This window comes from Cygnus atratus, chromosome 8, assembly GCF_013377495.2.
Source record: "Cygnus atratus isolate AKBS03 ecotype Queensland, Australia chromosome 8, CAtr_DNAZoo_HiC_assembly, whole genome shotgun sequence".
NCBI lineage: Eukaryota > Metazoa > Chordata > Aves > Anseriformes > Anatidae > Cygnus > Cygnus atratus.
Window position 1 is genome coordinate 12,121,984 of NC_066369.1, and position 16,409 is coordinate 12,138,392.

General features: G+C 62.3%; 2 protein-coding genes across 2 annotated transcripts in view; one reads left to right on the plus strand and one right to left on the minus strand.

The window, feature by feature from the left end:
- Nucleotides 1-820: 820 nt before the first annotated feature.
- Nucleotides 821-6,343, minus strand: BRINP2 (BMP/retinoic acid inducible neural specific 2). Its single transcript, XM_035537895.1, has 7 exons — nucleotides 6,063-6,343; nucleotides 4,355-4,545; nucleotides 4,014-4,201; nucleotides 3,571-3,676; nucleotides 3,017-3,253; nucleotides 2,226-2,448; nucleotides 821-1,937 (listed from the first exon to the last, which is right to left on the minus strand). Exons 1-7 carry the CDS (start codon nucleotides 6,341-6,343, stop codon nucleotides 821-823), a joined length of 2,343 nt encoding a protein of 780 aa, XP_035393788.1.
- Nucleotides 6,344-12,264: 5,921 nt separating this feature from the next.
- Nucleotides 12,265-16,409, plus strand: part of ASTN1 (astrotactin 1) — a 35,679-nt gene continuing 31,534 nt past the window's right edge. The window contains exon 1 of the mRNA XM_035537699.1: nucleotides 12,265-12,547. Coding sequence (XP_035393592.1) covers nucleotides 12,265-12,547 — 283 coding nt within the window. The remainder of the gene's footprint in view (nucleotides 12,548-16,409) is intronic.

The following is a 16,409-nucleotide window of genomic DNA, read 5'->3' on the forward strand; positions in this document are numbered from 1 at the left end:
TTTTCTTTTCCTTGGTTGTTTTTGGTTGCTCTTTTGATCAAAAAAAGGCATTTTTTTTAAAAAATATATTAAACAGATACATTTTACTAAGATGTCCCTTGGCTGGAGCCACCGACAAGAAATAACCCTCCCCAAATAAATAGGCTTAAAAAACTCCCTCCCAAACCAATCAAATAAATACATAAATAAAACATTTTTTTCTTTCTCTTTCCTTCTCTTGCTCTTGTTTTGCTGTAAAGAGAAGCGGCCCAGAGGTCTCTGCTGGTGTCCACGACAGCAGTGCCCGCGGGGCAGACGCCAGGTCCCTGCCCATGTGCGGGGTGGTGGTGCCTCGGCTCTGCCTGTCACATCTTGGTCCCCCCCTGTGCCACGTGCGAGGACACGGCCGTAGGAAGGCTGGGATGTGAGAGCATCAGCAGAAAGACATTTTTAAAAGCCTACGAAGCTGGGGCACCACGGAGATCGCCGCTGGAGGAACCGATGGTGTGCACTGGGTTGTGGTCTTGGAGGGTTCGCTGTGGTGGGGCCAGCAGCTGCCTCCGGCTGAGCTGTGTCCCCCAGCCACCAGCACATCCCCTTGGCCACCAGTGTGGCATGCTCGAGCAGAAGCAATGTCCCCACGCTGGGATCCCACCAGAGTCATCCTGCGCCCAAGGTCGTGCTGCCTTCCTCTGCTCGAGCCCTGCGTCCCTTTGGCCGGTGGCTGGGTGTACTGTGGAAGCACGCGGTTGGCACTAAGGTAAGGCCTTGATTTAATCTGTTGGGGGTGTTTTTCCTCTCTCCTGTCCCCGTCGCTCCGCCGTCTGAGCAGCCCTGGCTGTTAGCTGCACAGCTTGCCCGTCTCCTGCTCCACCGCGTTGGGCAGCTTGGCGCTGAAGGCCCGCAGGGAGGACTGGATCCTGGCCACCTCGTTGTTGGCCAGCTTGAGCCGGTGGCGCAGCAAGCAGGTGAAGAGGTCGAGGCGGGTTTTGCCAGGGGGCGACAGCCTGTTCACCCGGTCCCTGATCTCCACCAGCTGCAGCATGGCCGAGTCCTGGGAGCCCTGCGTGTAGGGGTAGTCCAGCTGCAGGATCAGGTCGCGTATGGCGTCCGGCTCGAAGGGCAGGCTGTAGCCGAAGACCTGCAGGCTGTTGATTTTCATGTACCCCAGGTTCTTGGAGGGGTCTGCCATCTCCAAGGGCTCGTAGTAGATCGTCTCGTTGGAGCTGTCGTCCAGAGACTTGATGCGGCTCCGCAGGTAGACGTGGACCGTCTCAAAGAAGGTCTTCCACTTGTTGCCCAAGGTGAGCGTCCAGTTTTGGCACTGGGCAGAGGCATCCACGTTAGTCCTTTCCCAGTCTGGGAAGCTGCCCTCATTGATGGGCATGAACCAGCTCTCCGAGTGGCTCCCCCCGAAGGGGTTGACGTAGATGGCCATGACGGGCTCCAGCGTGCTGTTCTTGGTGAGGCAGATCTGCAGGGAGAGGGCCAGCATGACATGCACCAGCCCGGGCTTGTACTTGTTGCTCTTCAGGGTCAGGAGCATGCGCTTCCTCCAGGAGGGGTCGAACCAGCTGCCCAGGCGCATGTCGTTGCTGATGAAGATGGAGTGCACCTCGATGCGGCTGTCCCGCTTCTGCAGGAGGTACTTGAGCTCCAAGTCCTGCAGGTCTGTCTCCAGCCCCAGGTAGTGCTCCAGCGAGTCAGCCACCTCGGGACGGCACGAGCCCTGGGCCAGCACGTAGCCCTGGTTGCAGGCCCCGCAGCGGGTGCTGTTGTCCTCGGCACAGCTGGCGCAGGCTGGCCCCTCGCCCAAGGCACACGGAATGGACCCCTGGCAGGAGGGCTGCTCCGAGGGGCACGTGCAGCTGTGGCTTTCCTCCAGGAAGGTCCCGGGCACGGCGGTCTCGCTGCAGTAGAGGAGCGACTGCGCGCGGCTCCACCAGTAAGGAAGCGACCTAGTGGAGAAGGGCCGGGGGAGGACAGGCGCTTAGGGGGGCTCTGAAGGGCCACCCGCCTTCTGTTCACTTTTTGGGGGCAACACAACTGAACCAAGCCTGGTTTTCCACCTTGAACCCAACCTGCGAGGACCATGTCCCCAGGTGGCGAAGCTGCCTCTGCTGCCCGCCCACCCCCAGGCTTCTCCCCAGCGAGGTGGGAGCTCCTCCAGTCCCAGCCACGGGGCTGAGCCCCACTCGGAGCTCTAAGCGGTGTCTCCACGGGGGACGGGGACTGTGGCAGCCTACCTCTCCTTGGGCAGTTTGAAGCGAGGCTGCCGGTGGCAGCGTTTGCTGAGGTTGAAGAGCCTGCGGATGATGCGGTGGGTTTTCCTGGAGAGCAGCTTCAGGCTGGTGCCCAGCTGCTGGTAGCGGTGCTGGACGTCCAGGTCCATGGCCCAGAAGTGGGAGATAGCTGTCCTGTTCAGGAAACGGTCCCCTGGGAGCCTCTTCACCAGGGCCTGGAACTCCTCTGTGAGAAGAGAGACTGAGTCAGCAAGCCCAGGGGGGCGAGCAGCGAGAGAAGAAAGCGAAGGTAAAGCAGGAGCCAACCTCCCTCCAGCCAGGGTCCTTCCTCCAGGGACACCCCCCACCTAAATGTTGGTGGGAATGGGTCTCAACAAGGTGTGAGGGAAGGTCTTCTCCTTCCATGTGCCCCCTTCCCCAAGCTCTGAGGGTTGCTGGGACAGTGGTGGCCCACCACGCAGCGCAGCCCTCACTGCCCTGCAGCACTCCGGGCTGGCTCTCGGGGGGCTGGTGTGACCGGACCCTGTCCTTGGTGTCACCAGAGGTTGTCACTTCCCAGGAAAATATGCCCACAGGCTCCTCGTTCTTCACGGCAAGACCCATCTTACATGCTAAACACGGACCCTCTGGTGCCCCTGTAGCACCCCCCGCCCATCCTGAGCACCCACGGGGGCTCCCCAGATGTGTTTGCCACCCACCACTGCTACAGGATTGGGGCCGGCCGGAGGGCTCCGGGCACGGAGCTGCTCTGGGGTCTGGGTCCCAGCACCCGGGGAGCTTTCCCCCACCCTCACCTGACTCCTCAAACTGGCCGTGGTGGCTCTCCCAGGCGCGCTGGAGCTGGGCCAGGCTGCCTTCCAGCGCCTGCACGTCGGCCTCGGGGCAGTTGCAGTGGGGGAAGGCAGGCTGGCACTGGCAGCGGCAGTCGCTCCGGCGGCACAGCAGCTCCCCGGCCGAGCCGCAGGCGATGTAGCTCAGGGCAGCCGCCACGAAACGCTCTCGCAGGTGCGGGGGGAGCACCGTCTGCAGCCCTGCGGGCAGGAGGGAGCCCCTGGGGGGGTCAGGGCACCCGGCACGCCCAGCCTGGATCCCATCCCAACCCGTGTCCCTCCTGTAACGCCCTTGGGTGCCCACATCCATTCAGAGTGGAGCCGCCTGTCTGGGCTCTCCATCGATCGCGGCTCCTCTTGGCAGAGGAGCAGCAGCCCCTTCCTGGCCAGCTTTGATTTATTTTTAGTGTTTTTTTTTTCTTAAAGCAGCAGCCTGATCCAGCACCCTGCACGCCTCCCTGCCCGCCCGCCAGCATGCCTTGGTGACACTCGCGCCGTCCCCGCGGCACGGGCCCTACCTTGCAGCTGCACCTTGTTCTCCGGGCTCTGCACCAGCACCGAGCTCACCGAGTCCAGGTTGTCGTAGTTGCTGCAGCCGAGCGGCCCCGTCCGTGTCTCTGTCACCTAGGTGGGACCCACGGGTGCTAAGGGACAGGGCAGGAGGCCACGGCCGCGTGCTGCCATGCGGCACCGTGCACGGAGGGGGCTGCGGACAGCCCCTGGCCATGCCTTAGCTCGCAAGGTGCTGCGGCAGCAGCTCGGAGAGGAGAAATAATTGCCTGCTAATTGCCTTGTTGACAGCTGGCAGCCCAGCCTCCGGCCCGCTGAAAAATGCGCCTTCATTAGCGCGCCCGATTTCTCATAAATAACACGGGTGGGCCAAACTTCGCCGGGGCTCGCGCTGCCCCCACCTCGCCGCCGACCCCCTGCCCGCCGTCCCCTCCCTCGCGCCCTCGCCCACCTTGATGGCGGCGGTGGCGATCTGGATGTGGTGCAGCCGGCGCAGCGTGCTCTCCCGGTCGATGAAGTAGGAGGCCGCCAGCTGGTGCAGTGTCTCCAGCGACACCGCCGAGCTGTTCCCGGCCCCTGCGGGCTCTGCCCTGCGGCTCAGCTTGCGCTTGTCCACAAAAATGGTCAGCGACTCCTCTCCTGCGGGGACGCGCCATGCTCCGGGGGGCTGCCAGGCTCCCCTTCGCGGTCAACATTTCTCCCCCAGACCCCGCCGGTGCTCACTGCCCTCCCGTTCCCCTTCCCCGTGCCCGGGGGCGGCTGCCGGAGCGGGCAGCTCACCTCCCAGCTCACCTCCCAGTGTGGCGGAGAGCAAGAAGTGCGTGCCGTACTTCTTGATGATGCTGTCGGTGACCTGCTGCAGGCTGGGCCTGCGCCCCAGCAGGCGGACGTTGCGGATGAATTCGGGGGCAAGGGGCAGCGGCAAGCTGAAGAAGTCCTTCCTCTCCAGGGCCAGGTTGTTCACCTTCCAGCGGGCGAACTCCCTGCGGGAGGAAGGCGAGGAGAGTGACGGTGAGAGCCGCGGAGGTGGGTGAGGAAAGGGATGCCCGGGTGCAAGGCTCTATCCCTCCCCGAACCATTGATGGGAGGCATCGGAGCCGTGCACATGACATTGGTGTCACCTCTGCTGGGAAATTGTCACCACTCCGCTGCCTGTGCCAGCCTGCTGGGCCAGACCTCATCCTGCAGGCCTCATCCAGCCTCCGTCCTCATCCCCAGGGATCCGAGTGGAAATCCAAGGTCTGGTGTCTCTGGATAACGGCAGCGCTCTCTGTGAAGCTGAAGGTGCCAGGACGAGGCAGTGGATGGGGTGAGGATGCTGGGGGTGGCGGGCACGGTGACGGCAGGATGTGGGACACCGATGCTGGCCCCCACCGAAAGCTTGGGTCGCTCAGAGCAGGGCAGGATCTGGACTTTCCCCTCCACCAGCGGGCTCTTGTAGGGGCAGGGGGTTGACCGTGCACCTCGAACAGACCCAGAGCTTCATGGGATGGCAGTGGGGAAGGAGGAGCGCAGGATGGGCTGGCTCTGGGTGACATCTCTGTGCGCACCGGGAGCCCCCAGCATCGCGGGCTGTGCCAGCCTGCTGCTGCCTCAACCAACGGCCCCGTCAACACCCAGCGGCCAGCTTCAGCCTAATCTTCAGCGTTTTGCTCTAATTAAAACCAGGCGGTGTCTCTCCAACAGTTTAATTAGAGCTGATTGGGAGAGAAAGAGGAGGAGGAGGAGGGAGGGAAGATGGGCACGAAGCAGCCGAGGGGCTCAGCAGGCACCAGCCTGCTTTCCATGGTGACTTTTGGGCTCAAAAAGTATGATGCTGAGGTGAGGGGGGGGTGATGCTCCCTCTTCTGGGTGCAGTGGGCCGTGTGGGGATGGAGGCCACCAGCACTGCACTGGGTCCCCCTTGGTCCCATCCCATGGGCGAAGTGAGGCTGCCTGCAGGTTTTCTTCCTCCTCCTCCTCAGTGCAAGCCGGCTACTGTCCCAGCGGATGCTCCTTCCTGTCCCACCTCCGTCACCAGCAGCATCCCCGGAGGATGGCAGCATGCAGGGAAGGGCAGAGGGGGAAATGAGCTCCCTGGGGGTGCCGGGCTTCATAACAACACAGCCGTCCCTGCACTGACGTCAGGTCTCCAGGTAGGGTGCAGCAGGGCTTGCTCTGGTGCCACAAACACCTCCTGGGCTGCAGGGGGCTTTGCGAAGGGCCCCAGCATCAGCCCTGCTCCTGTAGCATCCTAGCTGCGTGCTTGCATCTCAACCTGCACTGCAAACTGCTGCTGGTTTGGGGAAACACCTGCCTGAGGGCCACATCCTGGCCAGCCCAGCACACGGTGGGGATGGGCTGAAAAGACCCCACCAGGCTCCGCAGCCGAACGTGCGTGGGTCGGAGACCGGCTGCTCCCTTGCTGGGGGTAGACCCAGAGCCTGGAGCACCCACGGCTTCACCCACGGGGATCAAACCCCCTCCCCATGACCCCACCACCCTTGGTGCTGCCTCTCACCTGTAGATCCTGTACCTGGTGGTGAAACCCTGCCGGTAGCGCTCCGTGAAGTCCACGTACTCCTGGGCTCGGTAGAAGGGACCCCGGTCGGTGAGGAGCCAGTCGAGGGGTGCTCGGCCGGGGGAGGACGAGGATGGGGACAAAGGGGACGCTGCGCCGGCGGCATGCTGCTCGGGCACCGCGCCGCCCGCTCCGCAGCACGCACTCAGGGCCAGCAGGGCCAGTGGCCACGGGAGCATCGGCGGGGGCCCGTCAGCGCGCCGCAGGTCCTGCCGCCCCATGCTGCTGCCGCCCGGCCGGCTCCTTCATTCTCTCGCCCCGCTGCGCTCCTCGGGGACGGGCCCTGCCCTGCAATGGCACCGCGTAGGGGACAGATTGTGAGGATGGGGCAACCTCATCCTGGTCCTGCTGGCCAGGAGCGAGGGGCCAGTTGGAGACAATCCCCTCCCCCCCCCCAGTGACATAGGGCATGGAGCATCTGGGGGATGCACCGCGAGGATGTGCGGGTCATCGTGGCTGGGTGGGTGGCTGGCTGCACAAGCTTCTCATCTACCCTGCAGCTGCCTGGTCTAACGACATTGGTGTCTTGAGGCCAACCAGCATTTATCGTGAGCTGAGACCCTTCTGGTGGTAGCATCGGCGCTGAGCATCTTAAACATGGGAGCAGCAGCCCGGGGTCAGAGCCCAAATTTGCCGTGTGCTTGCTGGAGCCATGAGGTGCCTGGCTCCCAGCTGGCCAGGCTGGGGCAGGGAGAGGTTTCCTGCCTTGTGCCACGAGGGTTGGCTGCCTGAAAACCCGCTTCAAACAGAGTCAAGTTCAAAGTCAGCGCAGGAACGTCAGAACTGACTTGTTCTTCATTAGCTGATGTAAATGCTGGGTGTAAAAATATGGAACTGGGCCAGGGCGGGGAGAGCCGCTGCCCAGTCCTGAGCTGGGGATGGATGCAGGGAGGGCTCCCGGGCTTATCTCTGGAGCCCAGCAAAGGCTCCAGACTTCAAACAGCCAGATCCCGGGCTTACCCTGCCCGCCTGGCAGCTTTGTGCTCCATCCCCAGGCTCTGCTGCGAGTTAAGACCTAGGAGAAGCCCTCAGCAGCAGGCTAGCTCCAAGATGGAACAAGGTTTTGGGGACCCCACAGCCACCGTGCTTTTATTCCCTGTAGCAGGAACCACCAAACTGCTCTCCCGAACAGGGGCTGTGGCGGATGAATCACCGTGATTAAACACGTATTATTATTTTTTTTTTTCCCCACCTCTTCTATTTTTAAACCCTTAAGGGTGCGTGTCGATGACGCGGTCTCAGCTGGATCCCTGGCACTTGTGAACAAAGCAGAGGGGCTCGCCAGGGGTGCTAGGGCAGCCGCCTGCGTGCAGCCCGGCAGCGATACCGCGGGTGGAGGCGTGCACACCGGGGGTGCTTTAGGTGCTGCGCACGTGAGCATCGCTGCTGACAGAAATGTGACAGGCCAGGCTGGATGGGAAGCCACCGGGGGTGGCCATCCTGCACCATCGTTACCAGGCGGATTTATTTGCCTATGTTGGTGGTGGGTTAAGCGAAACCAGTATGGACATACAAATCGGCATGTGCAGAAGCAGGGGATAGCAAAGCTCTTCAGTAGCAAGTGACTCCCTTGACCTCACTACTAGATCTAGAAATAACTTTCTAATCACTTATCCTTGATCCAAAAGAATGGAGATTTGATGAGAAGCATCTGACTACCCTTTTTTTTTTTTTTTTGATTTAGGGTTTGCATCACAGAAGCTGGAAAACTTCCAGCTTGCTAATTATTTTTTTTTCCTTCCCCTTTTTCTATAAAAACCTTAAAGCGAAGGAAGAGGCAGGCCAATGCAAATATTCTTGGCAGACCCGTCCAGGACCACAGCCTGCTTCCTGGCCAGGCCTGCCTGGTCTCATTGCAGCCCCCCGTGTCCCCACTGCCCGCAGGAGGAAGCCCGGGGGCCCTCTGGTGATGTCCCACGCCTGGCCCCCACAACAACGGTTGTCACAAGCTGCATCTCAAAAGTAACTTGCTGTAAATTCCCACCTCTCGAGGCTCCCTCCTACCCCTCGGGTGCCCGCGAGCAGCGGAGCTGAGCCACAGGAGCCCCTGTGCAGGTGCCAGCAGCAGCGCCCTGCCGCCTCGGGCCGCGTCCCGCTCGCTTCGATGCCGGCGGCGAAGCAGCTCTGGAGCCACGCGCTCCACCGCTAATCAAGCGGAGTTCAATAATTAAGACATTAGCTAATTGTCAGGGACATTAACATTGATTTCTGCCCTTTCACGCTGCAGACACTGATCCGGCCACGTACACGCCGCACGAGGCGTGCGTGGGGGAGAGGCTGGGCTGGCTCAGGGTGCATCGAGCACCCCACAAGCACCCCTGGTGCGGGTGCCCTGGCACCCCCTGGGACAGGGCCAACCACGAAGCAGTGATGGGGGAGCACTGAGCTCCACAGGGATGCCTTTTAGTGGGCATGCAACCCAAACCGTGTCACCTTCCTATTAAATGCGGGGACGGTTTATCAAATTAAGGCCGCTTAAAAGAGGCTGGGCAGAGGCTAAGTACAGTTTAGTGCCTGGAGTGGGCTGACTTGGCTGCGTGTGCCGATGCAAGCTGAGCCACCAGCCCAGCTCCGCACCCACCTAGGGCCACGCAGGACCCAGCTCTGCCTCTTCCCACCCGTGCCTGCATCGCATCCCGAGGAAGCGCCGGGGCCGCGTCGATCTGCCAGGGGAAGGACGGGTGCGAGCCAGGCACCGCCGGGGCGGCGGCGGCGCGGTAATGGGCAGCAAAGCGGGCACAGCAGGGCGCTGGCAGCGGGCCCGCAGCTCCCGAGCGCGGGGACAGCCACCTCCCAGCCTGCTGTCCTCACCTGAGTGGCGGCGTTAGAGATCCCAGCCACGGCTCTGAGCCCATCCCTGCTTCTTGCTATTGCAAAGGGACTTCGGTAAGTCACTGCCTTGCCCCCTCCCAGCCCAGCAGGCTGGTTAAAAAAACCTGCAGGACTCTATGAATTGGGCTCCTTTTATTAGCTTTCCTTAGAGCGAGGAACTTTGAGGTGAGAGCAAAGGAAAATGTCAGAAAATCCCCGGACTCGGGGAGCGAAGGATTTGCATAAGACATCAAATGAGATGAAGCCCGGGCTGCGGTGGAGGGAGGTGGCAGCTGGGCGCCCCGCGCCGCACCGGTGCCATGTGCTGTGCCCTCTGGCTTCGCTCGCTGGAGACTTTCACACCCGCAGGCAGGAGCCCTCTGTGCAGAGTGATGTGAAACACGGCTCCCCCCAGCGCAGCGGCGGCTCCTCCAGCCTCAGGCCGAGCTCCCAGCCCCAGGCACCCCCGCGTCCCCCTCCCCGCTGTCTGGGTGGGCGCCGGTGCGAGGCGAGGACCGCTCCCAACCACCCCTCTCCCTGCTGAGGTGTCACCAGCGTGGCACCGGAGTGTCACGGCGGGCAGCGAGGCAGGGCAGCAGCCGGGCACGGGCAGCCCAGGGAACACGGGGCTGGTGCTGGGATGAGATGTGGGGTGTCGGCGGGGCCACCCCAGCTTCCCCCAGCCCTGCCCTCATGCCGGGCTCAGCCCCGCTGCTCCCGGGGAGCAAAAGCGCCCCTGAATCCCCCCAAAACCTGGCCTGGGGAGAGCGCAGGGGGGTCCTCGGCACCGACCCTCCCGGCTGCAGACGGAGGGGGGACACTGACACCTGCCGGCAGGTCCCGCAGCGCCCGGCCCGGCCCCGGGACCACCGAGGGGGGTTTGGGGGCACCCCAGCACCCCCAGCCCGTGCCCAACGCAGCGCTGGGGGGGAGGGGGGGCACAACGCGGGGCTCCCCCGAAAAGGGGAGGCAGAGCTCTCAGAGTTTGGGTTCCTCCCGAAATTAAAGACCGGGGGGGGGGGAGCGGGGGGAGAGCCGAGCCCCCGCTCCCCGAGCCCCCGCTCCCGTCCCCACGCTGGCGTCCTGCATCCTCCCCCCCCTCGCTCCGGGGACCGTGCGGCAGCACCGGGGCCGGGAGCCCCCCCTTGGCCCCCCCCCAGCTCCCAGGGGCCAGCTGTTGATCGGTGCGTGCCCGGCGGGGTGGGGACGCGTTTGGGCATTTTAGAGGGCACCTTCCCCGCTGCCGCCGTCCCGGGGCTCTCCTGGCCCCGGCGCGGCTCGCAGCCCCCCGGTGCCCCCCAGCCCCCCCGGGGGCAGCTCCGCGCTCCGTCCCGGGACAAACCCGGCCGCAGGGGCTCGTCCCCCCCGGGACAAGGTCACCGAGCGGCGGCAGCGCATCCCGAGCGGGCTGCCCGCGGGGAGCGGGGGGTGGACGCGGGCAGAGGGGGCCACCCCACCGCCCTGCCTCAGCATCCCGATAATCGCGACATCATCCCCATCCCGAGCTCCGGCCGCCCCCCGGAGATGCTCCGCGGTCCCGAGGGCTTACCCCAGGCTCCGGGGTTCTCCGTCCTCGTCCTGCCCCGTCCCCTCCTGCTCCGTCTCAGCCCCCCCGGGCCCGGCCCCGCCGCCCCATGGCGCGGAGCCCCCCGGCGGGCAGCGGCCACCCGGGTCCCGCCGCGCTCCGCGGCCGCCGCCGCCGCCTCCACGCTCGCCCTCGGCCGCCCCCTGATATATGCACGGGCGGCAGCCAATGAGCGGCGCCGCCTGCCTCCCCGGGCCCTCCCATTGGTGCTCCCGCGGCCGCTCGCCTCGTGGGGGCGCGGGGGGCGCGGACACGCGTGGGGGGCGCGGGGCGCTCCGGGCGGCTGCGGCTGGGGGAGCGCGGAGCCGGCTCTGCCTGGGGTGAGCCCCCATAGCCGGCATCCCCCCGCCTCCAGCCCGCTGGCTGCGTGTCCCCGGAAAGGGGAGGGGGTCCCCCGAAAGGGGAGGGGGTCCTCCCAAAGGTGGGGTCCCCCAAAAGGGGGGGGTGTCCCCCCAAAAAAAGGGTTTCCCACAGGAAAGGGCCCCCACGCAGCCCCGCGCTCCTCCTGGGTCCCACGCCCGGGTATTGCAGAGCTCGGTTTGGGGACGAGGCGGGTGATGTTTGGGGGGAGCGGGCCCGGCGTGGGGGGCTCCCTCGTGTCATTTCCCACGGCCAGTTCCTCCACTCGTGTCATTTCCCACGGTCATTTTCTCTGCTTGTGCCCTTTCCCATGGTCTATCCCTCTGCTCGGGTTATTTCCCAGGGCCAGTTCTGCTCGTGTCCTTTCCCACGGCCAATTCCTCCACTTGTGTCTTTACCCGCGGTCTGTCCCTCTGCTCGTGCCCTTTCCCACATGTTATTTTGCTCCCACGGCAGGGGGATGCTCCCGGGCAGCAGCCGCCCCCCCCAAGCAGGGACCCTGGGGGTCCCCTCGGCCTCCCACTGGTTGGGGCAGGGCTTTGGGGTCGGTTTCTGGGCCCCGCTGAGCGGAGAGCCGTGGTCAGCCTGCCAGGGGGCTTCTGCCCCCAAAGAGAAGGCCAGGCCCCATCATACAAAACACTGCTGTGGGTTTTTACTATAGTTTTACTGATTTTTTCCCTTATCTTCCATTATATAGCCTTTATATTGTCTTTGTATTTTTCCTTATTATTTCTTTATATTTTTCCTTATGTTTTCCTCATATTTTCCCCTACTTTTCCCATATCTTTTCCTTATGCCATATTTTCACTTTCATTTTCCCATATTTTCCCCATAGTTTTTCCTTATATTGTCCCGTATTTTCCCTTTCATTTTCCCATATTTTCCCCTATATTATCCTATATTTTCCCTTATATTTTCCCATATTTTCCCCCGTATTTTTTCCTTATATTTTATTTTTCCCCCTTATATTTCCTTCACGCTTCCCTTACGCCCCACCCCCCCCCCCCCCTTTATTTTCCCTTATATTTCCCCATCGTGCCGGCGGCAGTTCGGTACCGGGCTGTGTGTGTGCAGTGTCCCCCGTCCCCCCCCCCACCCCCCCATCCTTTCCCAACTCCGAAAGCACCCTCCCCATTCAACGAGGCTGAGACTGAGAACGGGCCGGGGGCCGGGGGGGAGGGATTTAATTTTCCGGCGAGCCGTGCCGAGCCGTGCCGTGCCGAACCGTGCCGAGCCGAGCCGAGCCGAGCCGCGCGGAGCCGTTCCATCCCGTGCCGTGCCGCTCAGCTCCGTGCCGTGCCGTGCCGCACGGGGAGGCGCCGTGCCCCGCGTCCCCGCCCCTCGCCGCCGCCGCCCGGCCGGGGCTGGGAGCGGCGGGGCTGCGGGATGGCTTGGGCCGGGCTGTGCGCCCTGCTGGCCGGGTGCTGCCTGGCGGCGGGCAGCGGCCCCGCCGAGGCGGCGGCGGAGGCGGCGGCCAAGGAGCTGGAGTGCAAGCTGAAGAGCATCACGGTGTCGGCGCTGCCCTTCCTGCGGGAGAACGACCTGAGCATCATGCACGGCCCGTCGGCCGCCGAGCCCAAGCTGCTCTTCTCCGTGCGCAACGACTTCCCCGGCGAGATGGTGGTGGTGGACGACCTGGAGAACACCGAGCTGCCCTACTTCGTGCTGGGTGAGCCGAGCCTCCCGAGCATCCCCAGCATCCCCGCCCGGGGGGCTTCTCCCTGCGGCATCCCTGCCCCGGCCGCCCCGCCGCAGCCTGCGCCCCCGGAGGCCGGGGCCGGGGAGGGGGTTTTGGGGGCTCCCTGCGCCCCTCCCGGGGCGGCTTCCCGGGGGCTGCCACCCTGGGGCTCGCCCTGGCCGGGGGACCGCAGCCCGCAGCCGGGGGGGAGGCTGCCGGAGCCCCCCCGAGCGGAGGCCGGTGGGAAAATGTCCCCGGCGGTCCCCACGCTCCGCCCGCGGGGGCCCTGCCACAGCCCCCCGGGTCCCCACGCCGCGGCCTGCTCGCGTGGGCCAGGCTGTGCACACCCCCCCATGGTCAGGTACCTCCCCGCGCTGCCTGGGCTTCGTTTCCTCAGATCTGGTGGCCTCATTCTGCTGGGTGTGTTTTATATACATATATATATATATATATTTATATTTTTTTCACCAAAAAAGCCGACCGCTTGCTGCTTTGTTTGTGCTGGGATCAGAGCAAGGCCTCCGCCACCTGGACGCGGGCACCCGCTCCCCTTGGCGCCAGCCGGGCTGTAGCAGCCGCCGCGATTTTTAATTTTTAGTGACATTTGTGTGCCGAATACCAGTTTCCTACCAAACCCACATGTAAGCCCTGGGTGGGCCCCACCGCTGCACCCCCGCCGTGTCTGTGCGTGCCTCCTGTGCACCCCGCCAGCACCTTTGGGTGCCCCGTGACGTGTTCAGAATGCCCCCCTTGCCTGCGTGCCGTTCCCAAAATAATGTGCTGGTGCGTGGCTTTGCATGCTGATGCCCACTTTGTGCAGCGGCCCCTCTCTAGGTTGTGTTCCCGGTGCTTTGTCACCCTCCCGTCCCCCAGACCTCTCCTCCTGCAGAAAACCCGCGGTCCTGGCTCGCAGCAACGCTGGCTGCTGCGCGGGCATCCCCCTGCTCCCGTGGGAACGGCAGAGGAGGGCACAGGGCAGGAGATGCCCTCGGAAGGGGGTTGTGGGGACACCCCCGGTTCTGTGCCTGGGGAATGGGGATGGCTGGAGGGGGCCGCGGGATGCGATGTCCCCATCCGTGACACAGCCCCTCCGTGTGATGCTGCGGCGGAGGCCAGGGAGCGTTGCTCTGGCAACAGGGCCGCAGCGCAGCGGATGCTGCGGGGCCGCGCACGCGTGGCGTTGACGCCCCAAAAGCAACACGGGCTCTCGTCCCCTCCTCGGACCTGCTCCCGAGGAGCCGGACCCCCATGGCTCTGGGGCGTGGGATGCTCCTGCCCTTCGGATCCGGGGTTGGGATGCGTGGTGCTGCGTGGGGAGGGGTCCCAGGGCACGTCGCGGTGGGCTCTGCTGTGACATCGGTCCCCTGAGAGCCTGTGGGTGCCTGGGGCTGTGGCAGGGTGTGGCGGTGCTGGAGCAGCAGGATGGGCACCCCGTGGGCTCACTGTCCCCGTGGCTTTGCCTGGGTGACTCCTTGCTACGTCTCCGTCCCTCCCAGCAGGGGATGTGCCGGCTTGGCATGGCCACCTTGCACAGTGTGATTATTGTTATTATTATTATTGTTGATGTTATTATTATTATTATTGTTGTTGTTGTTGTTGTTGTTATTGTTGCAATCATTATTATCATCATCACTGTCGTCATCATCCTGGGTGCTGTGTTGGCCTGGGGGAAGCCCTCCAGTGCACAGAGGTCTCACAAGACCCAGCCTTGGGGGCCATGTCCTCTGCACCTGGAGAGCCCCCAGCCCAAGAAGCCCCTGGGGCAGAGGAGCATCCCTGGCTGGTGCTGAGCACTCTCATTCACTTTGCACCAAAGCTGACATGGATTTATCCGAGGGCAAACATGTGCATAACCACGTTACTCTGTGAGTTTGGCCCAATTTCTTTACAACCCCCTTGGGTGCCCCGGCAGCTGCCTGTCCTCCTTGGAGTCTTCCCAGGCAGTTGGAAAAGTTGTTTAGGGGAGTCTGTGAGCTCCATGAGCATGCTGGTCCCCGCTCCGAGTTCCTCCCAAAGCAGAGGGATAGCAGGTTGTTTGTGGGGTTTTATTGCCCCCGTTTATTGAGGGGGGGCACTGGGCAGGGGTTTGGTGCCCCGCGTTCGCACGGCAGCATCTCAGACACGTGCACAGCACCTCCCGTGCTCACTGGCACGCACTGGGAGGTGGGGATGGAGCAGCGCCCTGCTTCATCCTTATTTAAATCAGGGGAGCCTCAATCGCTGCCTTTCATCTCACTTGGTGCTCGTTGCATTAGTTATGGGTTTTCCTGAAGGAAGGCTGCCTCTTACTGCTCGGTGGCCATTAAGAAATGCTAATTTTCAGCTCAATATTCCCTTTCTGCCAACCTTCGCAACCCCTTTTTCCTGGCCCGTTGGCTCGGCGGCATCAATCCACATTTGATATGTCATTAGCTGGCTGTGCGCTCGGGCAGACTGCTGACTTCTTTGGTCCCTTCCCTCTCAGGTTATAAACGGCGAGCGGGGTATTTCCGAGCAGCCCGGCTTCCTGTGGCCAGGCGGGCTCGGAGGACATTTGCAATGCAATTAAAAATGCACAAAAGGCAGCATCTCTGCCTCCTTTCCCTTCTCATCAACGTACCGGGGGTGTGGAAAGAGGGGTCGTGAAATGCGTTTGGTGCACAAAATGGGCTCGAAGCACGAGAATGCTGGGGAGCTGAGCTGGTGGGTTCAAGATGCCAAAATGTCCTGTTCTCCCTGGGTTTGGACGAGCCAAACGAGATTTTTTTTTTTTTTTTTTTTTTTTGCCTGCCCAGTTTGCAGCCACGCTGAGCTGCTGTGGGACGGTGGCACCGTGTCCCCTTGTGTCCCCAGAAGTGTCCCCTGCTGCCCGGGGCTTGGCTGGCCACTTCACCTGCTCAGAAGACAGACACTCCCAGCCCCAGTGACTTTAATAGATTATCATAAACTCGGGCCTTAATACAAGCTGTCACAATTTCAAATTATCTTACTTTCAAATTAAATAGATTCCTTTTTAAATACAAAATCAATTCTAATTTTTTAGAGGGGTGAGATCTTTCAAAGGCACTGATGAGCTGGGCATATTTAACCGCTGCAGGATATCTCCCTGAAATACCTAAGCATTTCTTGCCCTTTTAATTAATTATTTTATTTTTCTATGCTTTTATTTTTTCTCTGCTATGCTCTTGGCTCTGCTGGAGGATGCTTGGGGGCCGTTCTGGGCATTGAGGTCGGGGTGGCAGCGGGACGGAGCCCCAGGGGGCACGGGGTGCTTGTTACTTCGGTCACCCAAAGCACCTCCTTCCTATGGCAAAGCCACGGGGAGCCCTTAAACCTCCCAAAACCCAAAGCTGCCTCTGCCCACAGGGAGCAGAGCTTCTCCCCATCACTTGCCCATCGCGGGTATCACGCTGAAGGTGATGTTCCTTGATGGTCACATCCTCCCTCCACCCTGAAATAAAATCATGGGGAGCTCTTTGCACACCAAGGCGATCCCCATGCCCAAACCATGGCTCGGCTTCGTTTCTGGGGAGGTGAGGACACCTTTGCCGATGGGGCTCCCCTTCCCCATCCCCATCGCGTGTCCCCCAAGACCAGGGCGGCAGTGGGGTGCAGTGGGGCTGGTCCACCCTGCCATGGGACCCACAGCATCGCCTTGGTGCTAACCTTGCACCTGAGAATAGGTGTAATGGTGAAATAATGGAGCAAATATTAAGAAATTCTTAAGTACCCAGAGAATAACTGAGTTAAATTATACCAGAGGAGCTCAATTGCCTTGCTTAGATTGATTGAATTACTAAATGAGCCTGACTAATGGAATGGAGTGGATATATCGGACTTTTACTCAAGATCCTGAAATAATTTCTCTAATAAG